The 22,405-nt window shown below is 56.1% G+C and overlaps 1 protein-coding gene across 1 annotated transcript; it reads left to right on the forward strand.

Moving 5' to 3' along the window:
* Window positions 1-1,156: 1,156 nt before the first annotated feature.
* On the forward strand, window positions 1,157-22,329 carry Acad9 (acyl-CoA dehydrogenase family member 9). The gene is made up of 18 exons (XM_077793433.1): window positions 1,157-1,370; window positions 5,099-5,192; window positions 7,465-7,566; window positions 9,691-9,797; window positions 10,827-10,927; window positions 11,411-11,489; window positions 12,236-12,410; window positions 13,961-14,034; window positions 14,835-14,910; window positions 15,757-15,827; window positions 16,338-16,457; window positions 17,470-17,598; window positions 18,750-18,829; window positions 19,352-19,478; window positions 19,671-19,748; window positions 20,344-20,472; window positions 21,088-21,160; window positions 21,832-22,329. The coding sequence occupies exons 1-18, from the start codon at window positions 1,218-1,220 to the stop codon at window positions 21,930-21,932; spliced, it is 1,869 nt and encodes a 622-aa protein (XP_077649559.1). The 5' UTR covers window positions 1,157-1,217; the 3' UTR covers window positions 21,933-22,329.
* Window positions 22,330-22,405: the final 76 nt, after the last annotated feature.

The following is a 22,405-nucleotide window of genomic DNA, read 5'->3' on the forward strand; positions in this document are numbered from 1 at the left end:
GCTAGTTTCACTCAGTGTGATCGTCTCCAGCTCCATCCATTTACCAGCAAATACCGTCATTTCATTTTTTAAGGCTGTGTAATATTCCACTGTGTATATGGACCACATTTTCTTTATCCATCCACCTGTTGAAGGGCTCCTAGGTTGGTTCCCTAGCTTGGCTATCCTGAGTTGAGCTGCCATAAACACAGATGTGGCTGTGTCCCTGTCGTGTGCGGATTTTAAGTCCTTTGGGTATAAACCAAGGAGTGGGACAGCTGGGTCCGATGGTGGCTCCATTCCAAGTCTTCTGAGGAATCTCCAACCTGCTTCCAATTTTGCGTTTCAATCACAAGTTAAACCCTGGAACTTCCACTTTAGAAGTCATGAACCCACAGTAACCAGCTGATCCATAACTTAGAGAAAAGTTTGGAGTCCAACTGTCCCCGGATGGCTGTGATCCACCAGAGAATAAAGCAGAATTACAATTGTTTTGGGGGGATTTTTTTTTTTTTTTTTTTTTTTTTGGTACCAGGGATTGAACCTAAGGCAACTCAGGGAGACGCTGTCTCTAAATAGAAAATAACGGGGCTGGGGATGGGGCTTGGTGGTTGAACGCCCCTGGGCTCAACCCCCGGTAAAAAATAAAAAGTCACATATTAAAATATATAACAATTATATATTTTTTTTCCTTAACGCCCATCTGCCTGCTGCAGGGCACCGTAGGCTGCGCGGGGCGCTGTGGGGACGCTGGGCCTGTCACCTGGTCACCTACCATCAACAGAAACGTGCACACACGCGGAACCCAAGTGCAAGCCCCAGGCAAAACCAACATTTCCACAGCTGAGCTCCCTCCAGACCCATCTAGGCCTTGAATTATCCCTGCTTCCTTGCTCTTTTTTTCCTTATCCCCAGGCCTGGTCCTGGAGGTGACAGGAGACAGGCAGGTAGCCCGCTGCTCGCGTCCCCAGACCCGGGGAGCCTCCAGGGCGCGCCCTGCGGCGTTTGACTGAAGGGAACCTCCTGGCGCCCCGCCCCCGGCGTGGCCCCGCCCCCTCTTTCCACGCAGGGCGTGGCCAGCAAGCGCAGCGGCTCTTGGAGGGGGCGTGGCCACGCAAGCGCAGGGGTGCCGGCGCGCCGACGCGGGCCCTTGGTGTCATCAGGCGGCGCGGGCTCGTGGCGTCATCAGGCGGCGCGGAGCTGGAGGTGACAGAACTCCCCGAGCGGACGCGGGCGGCATGAGCGGCTGCGCGCTCTTCCTGCGCCGGGCGGCGACGGCGGCGCGAGCCTGCCGGGCTCGGGTGGCCCTCAGCTCGAGCCGGCGCCCGCTGAGAACCAGTCCTCCGAGCCGGGCTTTCGCCAAGGAGCTCTTCCTGGGCAAAATCGAGAAGGTAAGGGAGCCCGGGCGGCCTCTGCGCGCTCCGCGGCTGGCTCCTACGGGCACCCCCGGGGAACGGCGCCCAGACTCCAGGTCCCCGAGGCCCGGGGGGCCCGCGCACGGGGGAGGGCAGGGCCTTGTGGAACCTCTGGCCGGGGCCTGTGCGGAGCCGCCTCTGGGCTCCCGGGCTCCATTCCTCGGCTCAGCCCCGGCGCTCCCCGGGGGCCCTTGGGCTTCGCCCATCAGGTGCCTGTCCCACGCCGTCCCTGTCCGAGATCCCAGAGCCACAGCTGGGTCAGGGAGCCCTGGGGTTTTTTTCTTTTTTCCACCGTTTTCTGCGGCTTTAAAGTCAAGTCCTTTGACCCCCCCCCCCCAAATTGGAGCGGGCAGTGTGCACGAGCCCCGGGGAGACGGGAAATGCAGAGTCCCCTGCTCTCGGCGACACCGAAGGGACACGGCTGTGATCCCACAGGGTGAGCGAGCACGAGGGTCACGAGGTGCAAGCCAGCCTCAGCAGCTCGGCGAGACCCTGTCGCTAAATAAAATACTCAAAAAGGGCTGAGGATGGGGGCTCAGGGGTCAGGGCCCCCCCCCACCCCGGGCTCAGTCCCCACGACCCAAAAGGGGGGAAAAAGAAAAAAGAAAAAGTGGTGACTTCAAGGTGAATTACTTTTGCTCCCTTGGACTGATGACTTCACTTCTCTGTCCCTTGGCGCTTTACAAAGTAGGCGTGGCCACAGGAGTCACCCCCTACTTCTTTGGGCTTAGTCAGAATGTGATCTGATCCTGTGCCCCGCAAAAATGTTATTCCCTGGCTCTAGATCGTTCTGCTCCAGGTTGTCAGGACCAACCCTTAGGTAGATGGCATTACAGAGGCAGAAGGTGGCACTGGGACCAGGAGTGACCCATCCTGCTAGGGCAGAGCTAGCAGCTTTCAAATGTGGGAAACCATCTTCCCCCAAACCCGGGTGTGTGGGTGCTTTGTCCTGGGGCTGTCTGACTCCCAGTTGTGCAATGAAGAAAAACTGGAATCTCTTAGTCCTCTTTGAGTCACTAAGCCGCTGGCACCTGGTCCCCACCCCCACTTCATATCCGTGGTGCTTCCCAGAGAAGAGCAGACAGATTGGAGGACACCCTGACACAGAACAGTAGCCAGAGGAGAACTTTGACCCCTGCAGGTCACCCACCCGCCCGTCATGTGTGCCCACTACTCCTGACAGTGGCCACTTCAGTCATTGGACACCAGCCTTCTCATCCACTCATCCATTTATTTCCTTTCTCTTCCATATCAATTATTTTCTCTATTGAACTATTCAAGCTTTGTCCCTGACATCAAAGTCAGCAGTGACCTCCATGATGTCACATCTAAGGATCTATTCTCAGTCTTTCTCCTAAGCCCACAGGTGGCCCCTGACACAGTTCAGTGCTCTGTCCCCTTGGCTGCACTCCATTCATCTACCTTCTGGAAACCACTCTCTCCCAGTGTCCTGTGCTGGTTTCTTCTTGGCTCCTTCACTTTCTAGACGATCGCCCGTGGTTCCCACCAGCCTGATTGCAGTTGGGATTTTCTAAGGTGCAGCATAAGAACACCTCTTTGCATCTATAATTACCCTCTTGATGGCCTAGCTTAGTGTCCTGGCTTTAAATGCCACCTATGTCCTCATGACTCAAACTTGCTTCTCCGGCCTGTATTTCTTTCCTCGATTCTAGACTTTTTTTGTCTACCTTTCTGCTCAGAAGCTCCATTTCGGGGCTGTAATCGGTATCTATAATTAGCATATCTGCTGGGGTTTATTTATTTAGGTTTTGCCATCAGGAATGGAACTTATTCGGTGCTTACTCACAGAGCCCCATCCCCAGCCCTATTTTGCATTTTATGTAGAGACAGGGTCTCACTGAGTTGCTTAGGGCCTCACTAAGTTGCTGAGGCTGGCCTCCACCTTGCGATCCTCCTGCCTCAGCCTCCTGAGCTGCTGGGATGACATGCATGCGCCACCACATTGGGCTGTATCTGGGAGTTTATTCCTGGTCCCCATCCAGTCCTGCACCTCCCTCTAGCCTAATTTTTCCACAGCTAATAGAAAGGCTTTGCCAGACTCCTGGCATCACCTTTGATTCCTCTTATTCTCAGAGTTCACGAGTTTTCTGTACCTTCGGGTCCTCTTTAAACCCGACCAGTGTTAGGTACCTTCCCTTCATCGACCCTGAAACAGGCTGCCACCATCTGCACAGCATTCTGGGTCTTGAGCAGGTCTGTGGCACCACTTAAAACCTCAGAATAGGGACAGGCCTTCCAGACCCTCAATCCAGGGATTAGCACACTGCCCTCAGTGTCCCGCTGTCCCTGGGGGGACCACTTGGATAAATGGAAGGTCACCTGCCATGAGCAGTCTTGGCTTCCTGAGTCTTAACACATTTGGCTTCTGGTCTTAGGTGGCTGACGGGCAGGGCTTGCTGCTCTCTAAACTTGCAAACTCCCTTTGGGATGCGCCCCATTCCCTTCTGGTCTGATGATGTCAGTGTTTGCTCTTTCCCACCCCGGGACCTCCCTCCTGCCGCAGTGATGCAGGGTCCAGGGAGGTGGAAGACTCGTCTGAAGTACTTCCTGGGTCACCTGGTGACCCAGGAGGTGACCTGGGTCCCAAGAGGAAAGGCAGAGCTCCTGGCCCTGACTTATGGTTCCTCTTCTTCTCATCATTCACGTATTTTCTGTCCCTTCTGTGATCCATCCGTGCTAGGCCACTGTGGGTCCAAAGCCACATCCTCATGTCATGGGAACAGCCGAAGCGGGGACAGGAACCTGGTGCAGGCCACTGCCAGATGAATTCAAAAGCCAGCAGGGCATCCTGGCCTCTTTGGCCGTTCACGGTGACGAATCAGAGCCTGGAAACTAAGTCACTCTGTGGGCCACCGCTGTGGACAGGAGCAGAGCCAGTAGCAGACATTGAGATTTAGTTCCTGCGTCTTGCAGCACACATGACCTGTTTTGAATGTCCCAGGTGCTTTTGAAATGATCAGGATCATGTGGGATTGAAGTGAAATTGGCTCAAAGAGAGGCCTTGGGGTGGCCCAGTCCCCACATCTAAGGAGTAGCCACGCCCAGGCTGAGTTCAGGTTGATGTGTTGCACAACCAGGCCTCGCCCCGTGACTGCACCCTGCACACCCTCGGCACAGGGAGCCTTGATCAGTCGCAAGAGGAATAGTGGGATCCTCCTCTCTGGCACAGTAAGCTCAGGGAGTCACTGGCAATGGCAGGAGGGACAGCAGCTCTGGGGAGTCAGGCCTGGCAACCTCGGTGTGTTCTCCTGTAGCAGCCTTTTGTTGAGGGGAGGGATGCCAGAGATTGAACCCAGGGCCCTCGACCACTGAGCCCCGTCCCCAGCCCTATTTTGCGTTTTATTTAGAGACAGGGTCTCACTGAGTTGCTTAGCACCTTGCTTTTGCTGAGGCTGGCCTCCAACTTGTGATCCTCCTGCCTCAGCCTCCCAAGCTGCTGGAATTCCTGGTGGCACACACCTGGAGCTCGGGAGGCTGAGGCAGGAGGATCACGACTTCAAGGCCAGCCTCAGCAATTTAGTGAGGCCCTGAGCAACTCAGTGAGACCCTGTCTCTAAATAAAACACAAAATAGGGCTGGGGATGGGGCTCAGGGGCTAAGTGCCCCTAGGTTCAATTGCCAATACCAAATAATAATAATAATAATAATAATAATAATGCTTAGTAAATGTTTGTCATTTTTAGAAAGGAGTCTTCCCATTTCCAGAAGTTAGCCAAGATGAACTTAACGAAATCAATCAGTTTGTGGGACCCGTGGAAAAATTCTTCAATGAAGAAGGTAGGTGTGGTTTCCTCATCATTTCTCATTTTCCTTGTAAGAGTGATTGCATCAATATTTTTTCAAATATATATTTTAGTTGTTGATGGGTTTTATTTTATTTATGTGTGGTGCTGAGAATCTAACCCAGTGCCCCACGCATGCTAGGCAAGTGCTCTACCACTGAGCCACGGCCCCATCCCGCATCGATATTTATATTAGGAGCAGTATCAGTATAAAGGAGGCCCACTTGAGTGTCATTAATTCATAATACTTTGCTTTAGGGACCATACAAATTGCTGCTTTATTAAAAGCTACTGAGATTCAGGCTGAGTGCTGCACACCTATAATCCCATGGCTCGAGAGGCTGAGGCAGGAGGATCCCAAGTTGGAGGCCAGCCTCAGCAACTTAGCAAGGCCTTAATCAACTCAGTGAGATCCTGTCTCAAAATGAAATATATAAAAAAGGGCTGGGGATGTGGCTCAGTGGTTAAGTGCCCCTGGATTCAATCCCTGGTACCAAAAAAACAATAAAAATATAAAAAAAGTTTTTAATGTGGATAAAGTGCAAGTTTTTCCTTTGCGAGTTTGCGCTTTTTGGATTGTCTATGGGAAAACTGCCAGGTCCATAACAATTTTCATCTGTCTTTTCTTTTCAAGTTCTGGAGTTAGATAACTCTTACGTTTAGATCTGTGATGTGACCCAGGTTAATGTGGTCGGTGGCGTGGGGTAGAAGTTTGAGGGTGACATTCTGGGGGTTTGGAAACAATTGGACAATATCCAACTGTTCAGCTGTGTTTGCTATAAAGATTATTCTTTTCCCATTGAATTAACCAGACCCCTCCATCAAAACTAGATGGACCATTTAGGTGTGGGTCTGTTTTGAATCCTACATTGTCTCCTGTTCCCACAAACATCCCCTTGACCTATTTACTGTGCCTTCTAATAAGCTCAGAACTGGGCAGTGCTGGCCCTTCAGCTTGGCTGTCTTCTGAAGTCATGTGGACTCCAGGCCCTTTGGACTCCCAGAGAGTTTTAGAATCAGCTTTCTGTCCTCAGCAGGCCTGCGGCATTGACTGGGGTTTCAGAAAGTTCATGAATCAGCGTGATGGGGAACAGAGTACAGCATCTTGGCCTATCTCCCCACTTATTGAGGTCATTTTATTTTCTCTTAGTGTTTTATGCGTGGGGTTTTTAGTGTGTAAGCCTTGAATAATTTGTGCCAAAAATTCTGGATGAGGGGCTGGGCCTGGGGCTCAGTGGTAGAGCACTTGCGTAGCATGCATGAGGCACTGGGTTCGATTCTCAGCACCACATAACAAATAAAGTTCATTGACAACTAAAAAATTTTAAAAAGGGGGTGGTTCTTGATGGGCCAGGTATTGTGGCACACGCCTGTCATTATAGTGGCTCCGGAGGCTGAGGCAGGAGGATCGGTTCAAAGCCAGCCTCAGCAATAGCGAGGCCCTAAGCAGCTCAGTGAGACCCTGTCTCTTAGTTAAATGCAAAATAGGCTGGGGACGGGGCTCAGGGGTCGAGTGTCCCTGAGTTCGATCCCCAGTAACCCTCCGACACACATACAGAAAAACATTACCATAACACACAGGAAGGACACACTTTCTAATCCCGTGCTAGAGACTGTTCCCTTTTGCCCTCATGGGTGTGCGTGTTGATCGATGAATCGATGCTGATCAGACTGGAGGCTGAGGCAGGAGGATTGCTAATTGGAGGCCAACCTCATCCTACCCTAAGCAATTCAGCAAGACCCTGTGTCTAAATAAAATATAAAAAGGGCTGGGGCTGGGGCTCAGCCTGCAGACTGGGGTGACACCGTGGAGGCTTTTGGACAGTGGGGTGAAGGGAGCCCCGGTCACTGCCTGGCTGGGGGTTGGCCTAGTGTTGCAGCCATACACCAGGAGTTGTGTGCCTCCCCATCTCCTGGACGGTCGGGTCAAGCATGTGCAGGCATCTGCATCTCATAAGCGTGCAGTTGACTGCCATCTCACATGGCTAAGGCACCAGGTGACCAGTGACCAGGTCAGCAGACAGCCACCTAGCCCTGCTGGATTTAAACCACAATCCTACAAACTACATCAAATCAAGTCAGTGATTTGATGTGACCATCACCAGACAGTTTTGAGAATTTTCGAGAATCCTCTAGAAGTTTCGAGCAGTTTTGAGAAACTGCTGGCACTGGGGTCGGATGCTCTGCCAAAAACATTCTGGGTCCCTTTCTCTGCATGAAGATGACTTGCTCCTGTTTTATTTCATCAAGATGTTTTCTTTTCTCAGTGGATTCTCAGAAAATTGACCAGGAGGGGAAAATCCCGGACGACACCCTGGAAAAGTTGAAAAGCCTGGGCCTCTTTGGAATGCAGGTCCCGGAAGAATATGGTAAGTGGAGGAGCTGCCCCGGCTGGTGTGGCTCGTCAGCGTCACTCTGCATTTCCCTGAGAGGCTGCTGTTCTAAAGGTACACCACCTAGACCAAATGGTGGCCCTGGTCCTTCGCCCTGCCTGTCCCCGGGCCTTGCTGGGGCAGCCTCCATCGGCTATTATGGAGGCTCTGCAGGTGTGGGCAGGACAGGGCTCGGTGGTGCTTTAAGGGTTGGGCACATTTCCAGGCTGCAGCGGGTCCTTTAGAGACGCACTGTTGAGTGTGTTTCACAAGTTAGACTTTCCAGAACCATCCACCAAAGACTCTCTTTCTGTTCTCTCCCCTGCCTGGCCTCTAGGGAGACCTTACTACCTGCAGCACAGGACAGGGGCTGTCAGATCTGTACCGTAATTTCCTGCTGGTCCCCAACCTAGAGCTGGTGCATGCCAAGACCAAGGAGAAAGTTGAGGCCAGATTAGCATTCAGCGGTGTGACTTGATTTTATTTATTTATTTTTATCTCGTGCTAAGGATCGAATCCAGTGCCTCACACCTGCTGGGCAAGTGCCCTCCCACTGAGCCCCAGCCCCAGCCTTTTTTATATTTTATTTAGGGCCTCACCGAGTTGTTGAGGCTGGCCTCCAATTAGCAATCCTCCTGCCTCAGCCTCCAGAGCCGCTGGGATTACAGGTGCGCACACCCCACCCAACTCATCTTGAGCTGCTTCTCTGCCTCCCTGGAGGCCATGGGAGAGTTTGGAGAAGCCCCACTACTAGAAACGGGGCCCTTCTGCTGACTGAGCCTGGATCTCCCCCCTCAGTCTAGGCCAGCCCTGTGTGGCTCCTTCCTGCTTCTGAGTCCCTGTGCCACCAGCAGCTACCCCACCCCCAGCCCTCTGCTGTACACAGGGATTGCGGACTCTACCCTATGATTTTACCCATACTCTAGTCAGAAAGCTTCGGATTTTCCCCACCAAATAAAACTGAAAGGAGTTAAAACAAAGTCTTTTTTTTTTTTTTTTTTTGGTACCAGGGATTGAACTCAGGGGCACTGGACCCCTGAGCCCTGTCCCCAGCCCTATTTTGCATTTTATTTAGAGACAGGGTCTCCCTGAGTTGCTCAGCGCCTTGCTTTGGCTGAGGCTGGCTTTGAACTTGTGATCCTCCTGCCTCAGCCTCCCAAGTCCCTAGGATGACAGGCCTGCACCACTGCACCCGGCAAGACAAAGTCTTTTGATTGAGGCCCTGCACATTTGTAATCTCAGCAACTAGGGAGGCAGAGGCAGGAGGATCGCAAGTTGGAGGCCAGCCTCAGCAACTTAGTGAGGTCCTGAGCAACTCAGCGAGACCCTGTCTCTAAATAAAATATTTTTAAAAGGCTGGGGATGAGGCTCAGGGGTTAAAAGCCCCCGAGTTCAATTCCTGGTACAAAAAAAATATATATATATATATATATATGTGTGTGTGTGTGTCAGCTGAGTGTCATGGCACATGCCTAATCCCACCTCCTTGTGAGGCTGAGACAGGAGGATCCAAAGTTGGAGGGGGACTGGGGTTGAGGCTCAGTGGCAGAGCGCTTGCCTAGCATGTGTGAGGCACTGGGTTCGATTCTGAGCACTGGGTATCAATAAGTAAAAAATAAAGGTCCATTGACAACTAAAAGAATATTAAAAAAAAAAAAAGTTGGAGGCCACCCTCAGTAACTTAGCCAGTCTCAAGAAAAGTTTTTTTTTTTTTTTAAAGTGGGGTGTAGCTCATAGGGGAGACACTTGCCCAATGTGTATGAAGCCCTAGGTTTTATTATGATTTTTTTTGTGGGGAACTGGGGATTGAACCTGGTACACTTGACCCCTGAACCCCATCCCCAGCCCTTTTTCTATTTTATTTAGAGACAGGGTCTCGCTGAGTTGCTCAGGGCCTTACTAAGTGGCTGAGACTGGCCTCCAACTTGCGATCCTCCTGCCTCAGCCTCCTGAGCCACTGGAATTGCAGACATGTGCCCCCACCCCCCGGTGTGGTTTTGCTTTTTTAATGATGATCCAGTTTGACTTACATAATTCAAAAGAAATAAAAGGCAGTGAAGCCTTGTGCCTTAGTGGGAGGCGGTGGGCTGAGCTGTGACTGACACTGGTCCCTCCTCCTAGGTGGCCTGGGCCTCTCCAACACCATGTACGCTCGTCTAGGGGAGATCACCAGCCTGGACAGCTCCATCACCGTGACCTTGGCAGCTCACCAAGCCATCGGCCTCAAGGTCAGATGCTGGGGTTTCCCCCTGGGGCTCTCTGGAGGGGACAGGGGGCAGGATCAGGTCTCAGTGGAGACATCAGGGAAGAGACACAGGCCCAGCTCCCCTCCCCAGAGAGCAGGGGACGCTGGGGACACTGGCTGCGCATGGTCCCAGCCCTCCCACGTCTTCACCTCCCATTATCCAGAGCACCTGCTGGGAGGGGCAGCCCCCACTTGGAGATCACAAAGTGGGGACTCAGAGGAGGACAGTCCAGGCCCTGGGCGCCCTGCCGTGCAGGGGAAGGATCGGGATGAAGGTTCCAGAGTCTAAGCCCAAACCAATGCCCTGGGGCAGGTGCAAGAGGGGCCACTCGGCAGCCAGCCCCCACCTGCAGCAGTCAGCTCTGGGCGCCTGCTGTCCTCTGTGGCAGGACATCAGTATTATCCTCACGAGGGACATCAGGACAAGGCTGTGGATGGCGATTGTCAGGAACACAAGTGATAGAATGTTAGCAAAGATGTGGGGGAACGGTTCACCCCACAGTGCTGGGAGTGACAGTGGTGTCACCACTATGGAAAGCAGTCTGGAGACTTAGGGACCAGCCTGGGTGCCCCTCAACAGATAAATGGATAAAGAAATGGGAATCCATATACACAGTGGAATATTACGCAGCCTTAAAGAATGAAATGATGGCATTTGCCTGTCAATGGATGGAGCTGGAGACCATCACGCTGAGTGAAACGAGCCAGTCCCAAAAACCAAAGGCTGAGTGTCCTCTCTGATATGGGGATGCTGACTCACAATAAGGGGGGGACAGCAGTTCACTAGATGAGACGCAGGGGAGTGGAGGGAAGGGAGGGGAGGGGACTGGGAGAGACAGGGGAATGGATGGACGTCCCTTTCCCATGTTCACAGAGGAACCCACGACCAGGGACACCCCACAGCAGGTCCAGCCACAGGAATGGGGAGTCACGCCCCGTGTAGGTGGGACATGGCAGGATGCACGCTGCCGTCTTGTAGCCAAAAGGAACAAATAAAAAATGTTTCTTTCAGGGGATCATCTTGGTTGGCACCGAAGAACAGAAGGCCAAGTACCTGCCCAGACTGGCGTCCGGCGAGCACATCGCCGCCTTCTGCCTCACCGAGCCAGCCAGGTCCGCCCTCCCCTGAGCCGACTCCCACAGCCACGGGCCATGTCTCCATCTTCAGATTAGGAGTTGGAGGCTCCGTGGGGGATGTCACACAGCTAGATAGGGACAGGGCTGGGGACAGGGCTCAAGTTGAGGTCTTGTGACCAGGCCATGCCTAATGCTGCCTCCGTTCACTGGGGAACCTGGAACGGTCATCCAGAGACAGGATCTTGCCGAGTTGCTTAGGGCCTCGCTGAGTGGCTGAGGCTGGCCTCCACCTTGCGATCCTCCTGCCTCAGCCTCCCGAGCTGCTGGGATGACAGGTGTGCACCACCACACGCAGTTTTAAAGCTGACCCTGTGTGTGGTCTGACCCTGTGTTTAGAGGCTGGGTCGCCTCCTGGGGACTTGACTCCTAAGACCCTCCATTTCCAGGCTCTCGGCCGACTCGGGTGTATTCCCAAGATTCTTCTCCCCACGTCTCACCCACGTCTCTCTGTCTCTGCAGCGGGAGTGACGCCGCCTCCATCCAGACCAGGGCCACGTTAAGTGAAGACAAGAAGCACTACGTCCTCAATGGCTCCAAGGTACAGCCTCACCACCCCGCCCTGTCAGGTCTCGGTGGCCGCCTTCACTGTCACCGCTGGGCCTCTTCCTGTGCCCAGGTCTGTGACCCTCTGGTGACTACCCAGCAGGTGCAGTGCTCAGTCCTCAAGTGGCCTGCACGGGTCCTCTGTCCCTCTGGTGAAAAACCCAGGCCTGGCCACAGTGTCCCTGATGCTGGACTCAGCTGCGCCCGGAGTCAGAAGTCTGAGTCAGAAGTCTTAGTTGCACAGAATTTCCTGCATCCGTAGGTCTGGGACGGTGCCCGTCCTTGACTGAGCACAGGCCATCAGGTCCCCTTTCACAGCTGGCTGGGTCTCTTCCATCAAGATGGCCTCTAGACTGCATCTGTCACAGTTCAAACACAGACCCCTAAGAGACAGAGAGCTGGGATACTGTTATTGCTTTCTTACTATGTAGTCGCCATTTGGATTTCCCAAATTAGCTCATGCCTCTTGAATCAAGATTGAAGCAAAGCGCACATCTGTCATCCCAGCAACTCTGGAGGCTGAGGCAGGAGGATCGCAAGGTGGAGGCCAGCCTCAGCAACTCCGCGAGAACCTGTCTCTAAATAAAATATAAAAAAGGCTGGGGACAGGGCTCAGGGGTCAAGCACCCCTGGGTTCAATCCCTGGTGCCAAAAAAAAGATGAAAATAAGTTCCTCAGTTGGGGCCTCACAGGTGGTGAGTCGAGAGGAGTCTCTGAGGACCCCTTGCTCTCTGTCCTCAGGTCTGGATCACCAACGGGGGACTGGCCACCATCTTCACTGTGTTTGCCAAGACTGAGGTGGTCGATTCCGATGGCTCAGTAAAAGACAAGATGACAGCTTTCATAGTCGAAAGGGACTTTGGTGGCATCACTAATGGGAAACCGGAGGATAAATTAGGCATTCGGGGCTCCAACAGTAAGTCGTGTGGGTGTCCATGTGTGTGTATGAAAGTGACAGTGTGTGTCTGGCCCTCTGCTCTGTCCAAGTATCCAGGTAAATAAGATTTAAATCCTTACGGAGCCAGGCACAAAAGTACACACCTGTAATTCTAGTGAGTCGAGAGACTGAGGCAGGAGGATCACAACTTTGAGGCCAGCCTCCACATTGAACTCTCAGCAACTTAGCAAGACTCTGTCTCAAAATAAAAAGGACTTTGGGTGCAGCTTGGTCATGAAGTATTCCCTGGGGTCCGTTCCCAGTCACAAATAAATAGTTTGGGCATGAAGTCAACATTGTTGGTATCAGGCCATTGAAGACTTCCCTGGTGACAGGTGAGCTCCTGGAAATCACTCGTTCATTCTGCTGTCACTGGCTGGGCACCGCTCTGTGTGTTAAGCTTTGGTGGCTTCCAGGGGGATAAGGCCATCAGAGGAACAGAAACCACAAAGGCCGACAGCCAGTGTCCTGAGTAAGCCAGTGCGATGGTGCCCACCTGTCGTCCCAGAGGCTCGGGAGGCTGAGGCAGGAGGATCGAAAGGTGGAGGCCAGCCTCAGCAACAGTGAGGCCCTGAGCAGCTCAGGGAGACCCTGTCTCTAAATAAAATACAAAATGGGGCTGGGGACAGGGCTCAGGGGTTGAGTGCTCCTGGGTTCAATCTCTGGTACCAAAAGGAAAAAAAAGTGTCGTAGGTAAAATCCTAGGGCAGGCCACCCCCTCGTTCATGGCCTCCACCAAGACAGGAGCTCTGCCCTGTCCTGTCCCTGCACGTGCTGAACGGCACAGGGACACCACTCAGGGGACACCCGAATCTGAAACGAGTTAGAGAGCTTATTGCCCGGCCAGGGACACTTCTGCCACGTGCAGCGGCCTGTCACAGAAGTGCGCCAGGCTGTCTGTGGTCCAGTATTTAAGGAAGAAAACCACATCCTATGGAGTTTGCGAATTGCATGGGATTCTGTATTTTATTTAGAGACGGTCTCACCGAGTAGCTTAGGGCCTTGCTGAGTTGCTGAGGCTGGCCTCCAACTTGGGATCCTCCTGCCTCAGCCTCCTGATCCACTGGGATTGTTATCCACAGTTCAGGGTTTAAAGACTCAGAAAAGCAGTGAACAGACTAAGTTGGACCCCACATCCTGGGTCCAAGTACGTTTGCAGATGGATGAAGCACAGAAAAACAAATTTTTTTTTTTAAATGTGTATTTCTTAGTTTTAGGTGGACACAATATCTTTGTTTGACATTGATGTGGTGCTGAGGATCAGAACCCAGTGCCCCCTGCATGGAGGCAAGCGCTCTGCCACTGAGCCACCACGCCAGCCTCAAATTCTTAATAATTCTTAAAAACAAAGATGGAGTCACTATGGCTCTACTTACTATTTTCCTAATCCATGTTTCTTGATCGATAATCAATACCTTATCAATTGTGTTGATCGATCCAGACCATAACAGAATGAGTGCAGCACATTCCTGGGGTCCAGGGACAGTGGTTTGTATTTGTCTGCTAAAGTCTTATGTTTCATATTTCAGCTTGTGAAGTGCATTTTGAAAACACCAAGGTCCCCGTGGAAAATGTCCTTGGAGAAGTTGGAGGTGGCTTTAAGGTGAGTAGCTGGTTGAGTGGGTGTTTTTTGGAGGGGGTCTCCGGGATTGAACCCAGGGGCCCTCGACCCCTCAGGCCCATCCCAACTCTATTCTATATTTTATTGAGAGACAGGGTCTCGCTGAGTTGCTGAGGGGCGTGTTAAGTGGCTGAGGCTGGCCTCCACCTTGCGATCCTCCTGCCTCAGCCTCCTGAGCTGCTGGTGTGCCCCCGCCCCGGCCTCCTCCTATGTTTACAGCTACGCTCTTCAGTCCGTTTTTCAACAGCCCCTCCCTGTCACTTGGCTGCTGCTTCTATTGATATAACCTTTTGAGCACCCAAGAGGGAAGAGCCCTCCCAGCAGCCGCTCCCTGTCACCTGGCCTTTGGTCACACTGAGACCTCTGGATTCACTGGAGTGTGCCATTCTGTTTCCTGTTCAGGCTGAGGGCAGCAAGCACACTAGGAACCCAGAAAAATGTCAGAAGTCTCTTTTCCTTTGCGTATGAAAGCAGTCATTTTCCCCCAATCACCGTGGCGACTTTTGTTTTTAAATCATAGTGCTGGGGCCAGGCACGGTGACGCAGCCTGTCATCCCATCTACTCGGGAGGCTGTGGCAGGAGGATCTCAAGGTGGAGGCCAGCCTCAGCAAAAAAGGCCCTGAGCAACTCAGCGAGACCCTGTCTCTAAATAAAGTACAAAATCGGGCTGGGGACAGGGCTCAGGGATCGAGGGCCCCCTCCCCCATAAAAAGAAGAACCCTCTTTGGGAAACAGGTGGGAGCGATCTGTCCCCTCCTCCCTCACTGCCTGCTCCCCCCAGGTGGCCATGAACATCCTCAACAGCGGGCGCTTCAGCATGGGCAGCGCGGTGGCCGGCATGCTCAAGAAACTGATTGGTAGGTAAGTCAGGGCCGGGACCCGTGGTGGCACTGTCTGGCCCTGCTGTCCCCACTCTGGCCCAGGAGCCTCTGCGTTCCCCGTGTCCCTCCTCTTCTGTTGGCCAGCGACCTGCCTGGGTCCGTGTGCCTGTCCCTACGTGGACACCTGGAGATCACCTGGCCCAGGGGACTCGAGACAGGGCCTCACTCAGTGGCTGAGGCTGGCCTCAAACCTGCCATCCTCCTGCCCCAGCCTCCTGAGTCCGGCTCACTGAGAGCTTTCAGAGAACTGGCTTCGCTGGGCACCCCCTGCCTACCCCCTGGTCACCTCATCACAGCCACTCGGGGGAGTCAATGTTGGGTGGGGCTTGGCCAGGCTCCCACATGAGCAGTGCCAAGACTAAAACCCATGTCGGTCCCCTGTGCCCGCTGCCTGCAGGCCCAGGAGAAGCAGTGTCCTGCCTCCGACCCAGACGCTGGAAATGGGGCTCTGACTTTGGGGACATCGGGTGTCAGCTGATTTGATTCTTTTGTTACTTATTTTTTGGTGGGGGATGCCAGGGATGGAACCCAGGGTCACTCAACCCCTGAGCCCCGTCCCGAGCCCTTTTTCTATTTTATTTAGAGACAGGGTCTCGCTGAGTGGCTCAGGGCCTCGCTAAGTGGCTGAGGCTGGCCTCCACCTTGCGATCCTCCTGCCTCAGCCTCCTGAGCGGCTGGGGTGACGGGCGTGGGCCAGGGCGTCTGGCAGCTCACACTTCTCTGCTAGTTCCTGCTGGGTATTGGAAGGTGACAGCAGGGACCTTTGGGAATCATTTTTGGCTACTCAGGAATACTCTGCTTCTTTTTCACACCCCTTCTCAGAACTGACGGCCGACTACGCTTGTACGCGGAAGCAGTTCAACAAGCATCTGAGTGAATTTGGATTGATCCAGGTACCAGGGGCTGTGGTGTCACCTGGTGGGTGTAGAAAGTGTGTCCCGTTGTTGTCTCCGTACTGCAGTGTCTTGTGGGTGATTTGGAGAGAAGACGGGGCGAGCCCTCATTGGACAGAGGTCCCATTGATGAGCGCGCCTGGGCGTGGCTCTCCTGGACAGCAGGGCCTCTGGCCTGGCCACCACCTTTGTGGGTTTAACCAGGGATTGAACCCTTTTTCATCATGGAGCCCTGTCCCCAGCTTTTTTTATATTTTATTTAGAGACACTGAGTTGCTCAGGGCCTCGCTAAGTGGCTGAGGCTGGCCTCCACCTTGCGATCCTCCTGCCTCAGCCTCCCAAGCTACTGGGATGACAGGTGCGCGTCACTGCGCCTAGCTCAGATGGCATCTTTTTCTTTTTTGGTGGTGCTGAGGGTGGAACCCAGGGCCTCGCCCATGGTAGGCCAGCACCCTGCGCCCCAGCCCACCCTCAGATGGCTTCCTGATTGTGTCTTCCTGAACCTTCCAGGAGAAGTTCGCCCTCATGGCTCAGAAGGCTTACGTCATGGAAAGCATGGCCTACCTCACGGCGGGCATGCTGGACCAGCCCGAGCTGCCTGACTGCTCCATGGAGGCGGCCATGGTGAAGGTAACCCCGGCACGGCCCAGCGCTGGCACGAGAGCTACCCAGGGCGGCCCTTCCCTGCACCCCACAGTGTCGCCCCACTTTGTGTCTCTCCGTAGTCTATAGGTCAGCTCGTCCTGGGTCCACCCTGATGCTGTGGCCCTGTGGGAAGCTCTCCAGGGGTAGTGAGGGCGGCCCTAGGGTGCGGCCACAGCTGCAGCAGCGTCCCAGGGTGCTGACCTCTGCCTGGCCCTTGGTGGCCTGGAGCCACAGGAGCCAGCTCAGCCCTCATGACCTCACGTGAGGGTACATAACACAGCAGCCGGGCTCTCCTGAGAAGGGCGTCTTTTATTTTGAGCTCATGGGCTTCTTGGTGGTATCAGAATGTTTTTTCTGGAATGTTCCATCAGGTAGATCCCCGAGTTTCCCGATGCTCTTGTTTGGAGAGTGTCATTTTTAGCTCTAATACACAAGATGGCGGATGGCGGGCAGGCTGGGCGGGTGGCCCAGCAGGTCCAAGGCCCTGGTCTCTGGAATTAATTGAGCTCCTTTTTAGGGTGCGGGGGTCCTGGGGATTGAACCTCTGAGCCCCATCCCCAGCCCTTTTTATTTTTTTATTGAGAGACAGGGTCTCGCTGAGTGGCTCAGGGCCTTCCTAAGTGGCAGAGGCTGGCCTCCACCTTGCGATCCTCCTGCCTCAGCCTCCTGAGCACAGAGATTAAAGGCGTGTGACCCAGCACCCGGCCCCATGTGGTTCTTGAAAGCCCAGGAGGCGACCAGGAGGGGAAGGGGTGGAGGAAGGCTGAAGAGGCACGGGAGGTCCTGGAGGAAGCTGGTCACTGTGTCCCAGGACTTGCCGAAGGCCTTGCCTATGGTCACCTGGTGACTTCCTCCTGCGGTCAGTCTCGTCCTCACGTCCCAGTTCTGCCAACAGAGTCCCCAGCCGTCCCCGGCCACAGCTCCCCCAGGCCCACGTCCTCGTGAAGGGACTCGGCCCCAAGAACCCCAGTGCTGATGTCACCCTGGTCTGTGGCAGGTGTTCAGCTCCGAGGGCGCCTGGCAGTGCGTCAGCGAGGCGCTGCAGATCCTGGGGGGCTCGGGGTACATGAAGGACTACCCCTACGAGCGCATGCTGCGCGACGCCCGCATCCTCCTCATCTTCGAGGTGAGACCCGTCCAGCCGTGTCCCCGGGAGGCCTGCTTGCACCCCGTCCCCCCTCGCTGCCTCCTTGGACCTGGGAAGTGCTATCCAGGGCCCAGCCACAGCCCAGGGCCCAGGACAGGCCGTGTCCCCCCGTGGAACCTCCTAGCTCCACGTGGCCCAGGGTAGAGGCTGAGGGAGGCCGAGCAGCTGGCTCAGGCCTGAGCCCAAGGTCCCTTGGGACCTCTTTGTGGTCCAAGCTCCCTCCGGCACACGGTGTGGGACAGACACTTTGTGGAGACCTTGGCTCCAGTCCCAGCTCAAGGGTCAGCTTAGTGACCGCCAGACAGGGCCAGGGCCAGGCCAGAGACAACCTTGGTGGCCCCGGATGCCCGAGGAGGGTGCGTGGTCCCCGTGCAGTGGAAGACGCGTCCTCCCGGGGAGCTGCGTCCTGTGAAGCAGGTGCCCTTGGCCCTTGGGGACAAGGTGGCCTTATGAGGGTTAGCGAGGGGCAGTTTGGGCCAAGAAACAGGGAAATGGAACGTGCCAGGCTACCCAGGACCTTCAGGGCGAGCCCAGGTGGTGGAGAGAGCGAGAGAGAGCAAGGAGATCTTTCTAGAAGCACCAGCCACACCTCCACCTGTGGCCTGGCTCAAAATGGTGGCCTTGGGAAAGGGGTCAGGGACAGTGGGGACATGATGACCCAGGTCTGGAGCCGTCGAGGGTCGCGGGTGGGAGGATCCAAGGACTCTCCCAGGGCCCGGGAGACCCCAGGCCAGGGCTGTGCCCACCAGGAGGGACCTGGGCACAAAGGTGGCACCCAGCCATCAGCAGCCTCCCTGAGGAGTCTGGCCTCAGCCCAGAGCCAGCGGACTTGTGTCCCTTGTGTCCAGTTCTTGCTGTGCCTCTGGCACCCGGGAGAGCTGGGGTACTTTGGTCACGGAGTCTGGTGACCCCGCGAGACTGGCCAGGGGAGGCACTGGTCCCCTCAAGAGGCCATGCCAACTGTCTACCATGGGCACCTCCCTGGGCACCTGCCTCCTGTCCCCTGCTCGGGTTGCCACCGAGGTGGAAGCCGCTGCTGCGGGCGGTGGGCACTACCTGGCCTGCCATCCCCGGAGCCCTGCTGGGCCACCTCCCGGCTCAGCTGCTGACCTCCACCCCGCTGGCCACAGGGGACCAACGAGATTCTCCGGATGTTCATCGCCCTCACAGGCCTGCAGCACGCTGGCCGCATCCTGACCGAGAGGATCCAGTAGGTGACATTCCCACGGTGGCTTCTGGGGCCCTGTCTGGCCAGCAGAGAGCAGAGGGAAGGGATGCACGGTCCTGGGACAGCCTTGCGGGGCCCAGGAAGCCAGGCCAGGGCTAGTCCTCCAGCCGGGGGACAGAGGCCTGCCCTAGGGTCACACAGCCCTCGGTCCCCAAGCACCATCCACCTCCAACAGGCAGCCCCGTCACCACCCCGGGGGTGGCCAGCATTTCAGAAACTGAGGAGAGAGGCTGTCCCCAAGGCCAGCAAGAGGCCAGTTCCTCTGCTGTCACTCTCCTGCCCCATCTTGCCCTGGTCCCAGGTGGCAGCCTCCTTTGCTGGCCACAGGCACAGGCCCCATGAGGGGCCCAGCTGCCCTTTGCAGGCCCAGAGTCGCCCTGGCCCAGGAGCCCTGCATGTCTTGCTGGGGTGGGCGACAGGGCGCTGGGGTGCGTGGGGGGCTGTGTTGGTGGCAGCAGGGGCCAGTGTCGGGGCCCAGGTCCTGAGACCTTGAACTCCCTGCAGTGAACTTAAACGTGGCAACGTGAGCACCATCATGGAGACCGTGGGCCGGAGGATCCGGGACTCTCTGGGCCGCACCGTGGACCTGGGGCTGACGGGCAACCTCGGAGTGGTCCACCCCAGCCTCGGGGTGAGTAGGCCCAGCAAGTGACCCGCATGGGGACGCCCAGCCTCAGGGTCCCATGCACAGGGTGCGCTAGGGCTCCGGGTTCCTGCTGGTGCCCCATGGGCCCTGGAGCACTGGGCTGTGAGCTGTCATGTGGGACAGGACTGGGCCCAGTGGGGAACGGGCGCCCAGCCTTGCCCTGTCCTGTGGCCACAGGAGAGTGCCAACAAGCTCGAGGAGAACGTGTACTACTTTGGCCGCACCGTGGAGAATCTGCTGCTTCGCTTTGGAAAGGTGAGCAGGCCGTGGCAACCAGGGGCACAGCCAGCCAGCTGGCCAGCGGCCACCTTTGGGACCATGCCTGGGACAGACACCTTGGTCACTCTGAACAGGGGCAGTCAGCTGGCTTTGCCTGCCCCTGGGATCGCCTGCTGGGTGTGTTTTCTCAGGGTACCTTCTAGATGGACACAGGCCCCCTGGAACAAGGGGAGGGGACAGCCTGTCTACCCGGCCTGAGTCCACGGGGTGACCCCACGTGGTCCTGAAGGTGACCTGAGCACACCAAGCCCAGGGACCTGGGCTGGCCTTACACCTGCCCAAGTGCAGACAGGACAAAGAGGGCGGGTGGCCCTGCCTGTCAGTCATCCAACAGCTCAGGAGGCTGAGGCAGGAGGATCGCAAGGTGGAGGCCAGCCTCAGCCACTTAGCAAGGCCCTGAGCCACTCAGCGAGACCTTGTCTCTCAATAAAATAGAAAAGGGGCTGGGGACGGGGCTCAGGGGTCAAGTGTCCCTGTGTTCAATCCCTGGGACCAAAAAAAAGAGAGGTGTGTCCAGGGGGCAGGGCCAGGGGACCAAGTGTCTGGTCTCCACGCTGAGCCTCGTCCGCAGACGATCGTGGAGGAGCAGCTGGTGCTGAAGCGGGTGGCCAACGTCCTCATCAACCTGTACGGCATGGTGGCCGTGCTGTCCCGGGCCAGCCGCTCCATCCGCATCGGACTCCGAAACCATGACCACGAGGTGAGCCCGCCCTGGCCCCACGCAGTGAGGACAGATCACGCGCAGGTGGCAGCTGCAGGGAGACGCAGGGCTGGGACGTGTGAGCCAGGCCTTTGGTCCTGCTGCACTTTAATGAAGCCAGTGGCTGGGGAAGCCCAGGTCTGGGGGACACAGCCCCACCAGGGACTTCTGGGACAGGAGGGCTGGGTGAGCCGGGGCCCATGGCACGTGCAGGCGGTCACTGGAAGAGGCCGAGGTTCTGAGGCGCACCAGGGTGCCACTCGGGAGGCTGGGCAGGTTTGCCATACTGTGGCCACAGGACGGTTCTTGCCGCCCAGGAAACCGGCCACGCTCCGTCTTTGGTCCCCTACCTGAGGGAAGAAAGGGGCAAAGTGACCCGTCCACCTGTGTGCCACGTGCGCGCTGGCCCAGGGCACAGGCAGAATGGTCAGCGGGGTGGCCGTCCACCTCACGGGAGAGGGAGCGCACGTCTCAGAGGCTGAGGAGCCCGCGCCAGGGGACAGAGTGGCTAGGGGTCACTGAAGTCCTGCGCCAGGCCTGTGGGCCCAGCTGGGCCAAGGGCTGGGTCAGCTCCAGGGCCTGAGCAGCCGTCCCCTCTGACCCTGGCCCCCACAGATCCTCTTGGCCAACATGTTCTGCACGGAGGCCTACGTCCAGAACCTCTTCAGCCTGTCGCAGCTGGACAAGGGTAAGTGGGGACAGGACGGGTTCCAGGCCTGGTCTGTCCCCATGGCCTCCTGCCATCTGGAGACCGGCTGAGACGCACCCGCCCCACTGCCCAGCCCTGTCCTGGCACCCGCCCAGAGGAGGTCACGGGGACATAGCTGCTGCCCTGGGTGCCTGGCCACCTCCCTCCCCCTGGGCCACAGCGTGGAACGTGTCACTCAGGGTGTCCTCCGACCCTCACGGTCCTGTTGGCCACAGGCTCTGGATCGGCATCAGTGCCGAGCCCGGGTGTGTGGTCGATGGCCAGGACACTGGCCGGTGACATCTAGTGGTTCCTGGTTGCTGGGGGCTGGCCAGGCTCGCCACAGGGCTGCCACATGTGACAGAAGGTGGTTGAAATGGTTTCTCCTCCATTTGGCCATTTCCTAATCAGGATCCTCTCCCCACTCCTAGCCCCCTACAGTCTGGGCATTTGAAATAGGATTAGCCAAGCACGGTGGCCCACACCTGTCACCCCAGCAGCTCAGGAGGCTGAGGCAGGAGGATCACAAGGTGGAGGCCAGCCTCAGCCACTCAGCGAGGCCCTAAGCCACTCAGGGAGACCCTGTCTCTAAATAAAATAGGAAAAGGGCTGGGGACGGGGCTCAGGGGTGAAGGGGAGAATGGTCACCTCGTCCCTCTCTTCCGTCCCAGATGCTCCAGAGAACCTGGATGAGCAGATTAAGAAAGTGTCCAGGGACATCCTCGAGAAGCGGACGTACATCTGCGCCCACCCTCTGGAGAGGACGTCCTGACGCTAGGACAGTGTCCCTGCCCCCGGGCCTCAGCTCACACTGGACATGACCCTCTCTTCAGAAGGTGGAGAACTGCAGGAAGTCACAGGCCCCACCCTCTGTCCCCGTGTGCCCCCCTTGTGTGGACTGCAGGTCCTGCAGGAGGCTACCTCGCCGCTCCTGAGCAGAGGCGCAGGGAAGAGAATCGCTGTCACCAGTGTCGCCCCTGTGCTGGTGATTGGGGACATGCTGGTGACAGGAAGCTCTCGGGCATCTGAGGCTCGGGCAGCCATTGCTACCAAGCCACAGGGTCAAGCCACAGCTGGGAAACAGCGCCCTTGTCACCTCCAAGTAGGAGGCACATGCCGGGGAGTGTTCAACAGAAAGGAATATAAATGTCACCGTCGGTGTCCCCTCTGGCCTTGAGTCACCTCATTCTTCAGAGCCAGCCTTTAAGGGACACCAGCAACGTCCTCACTCACCCCTTTAGAAGA

Source organism: Urocitellus parryii, chromosome 16 (genome assembly GCF_045843805.1).
Source record: "Urocitellus parryii isolate mUroPar1 chromosome 16, mUroPar1.hap1, whole genome shotgun sequence".
NCBI classification, from domain to species: domain Eukaryota; kingdom Metazoa; phylum Chordata; class Mammalia; order Rodentia; family Sciuridae; genus Urocitellus; species Urocitellus parryii.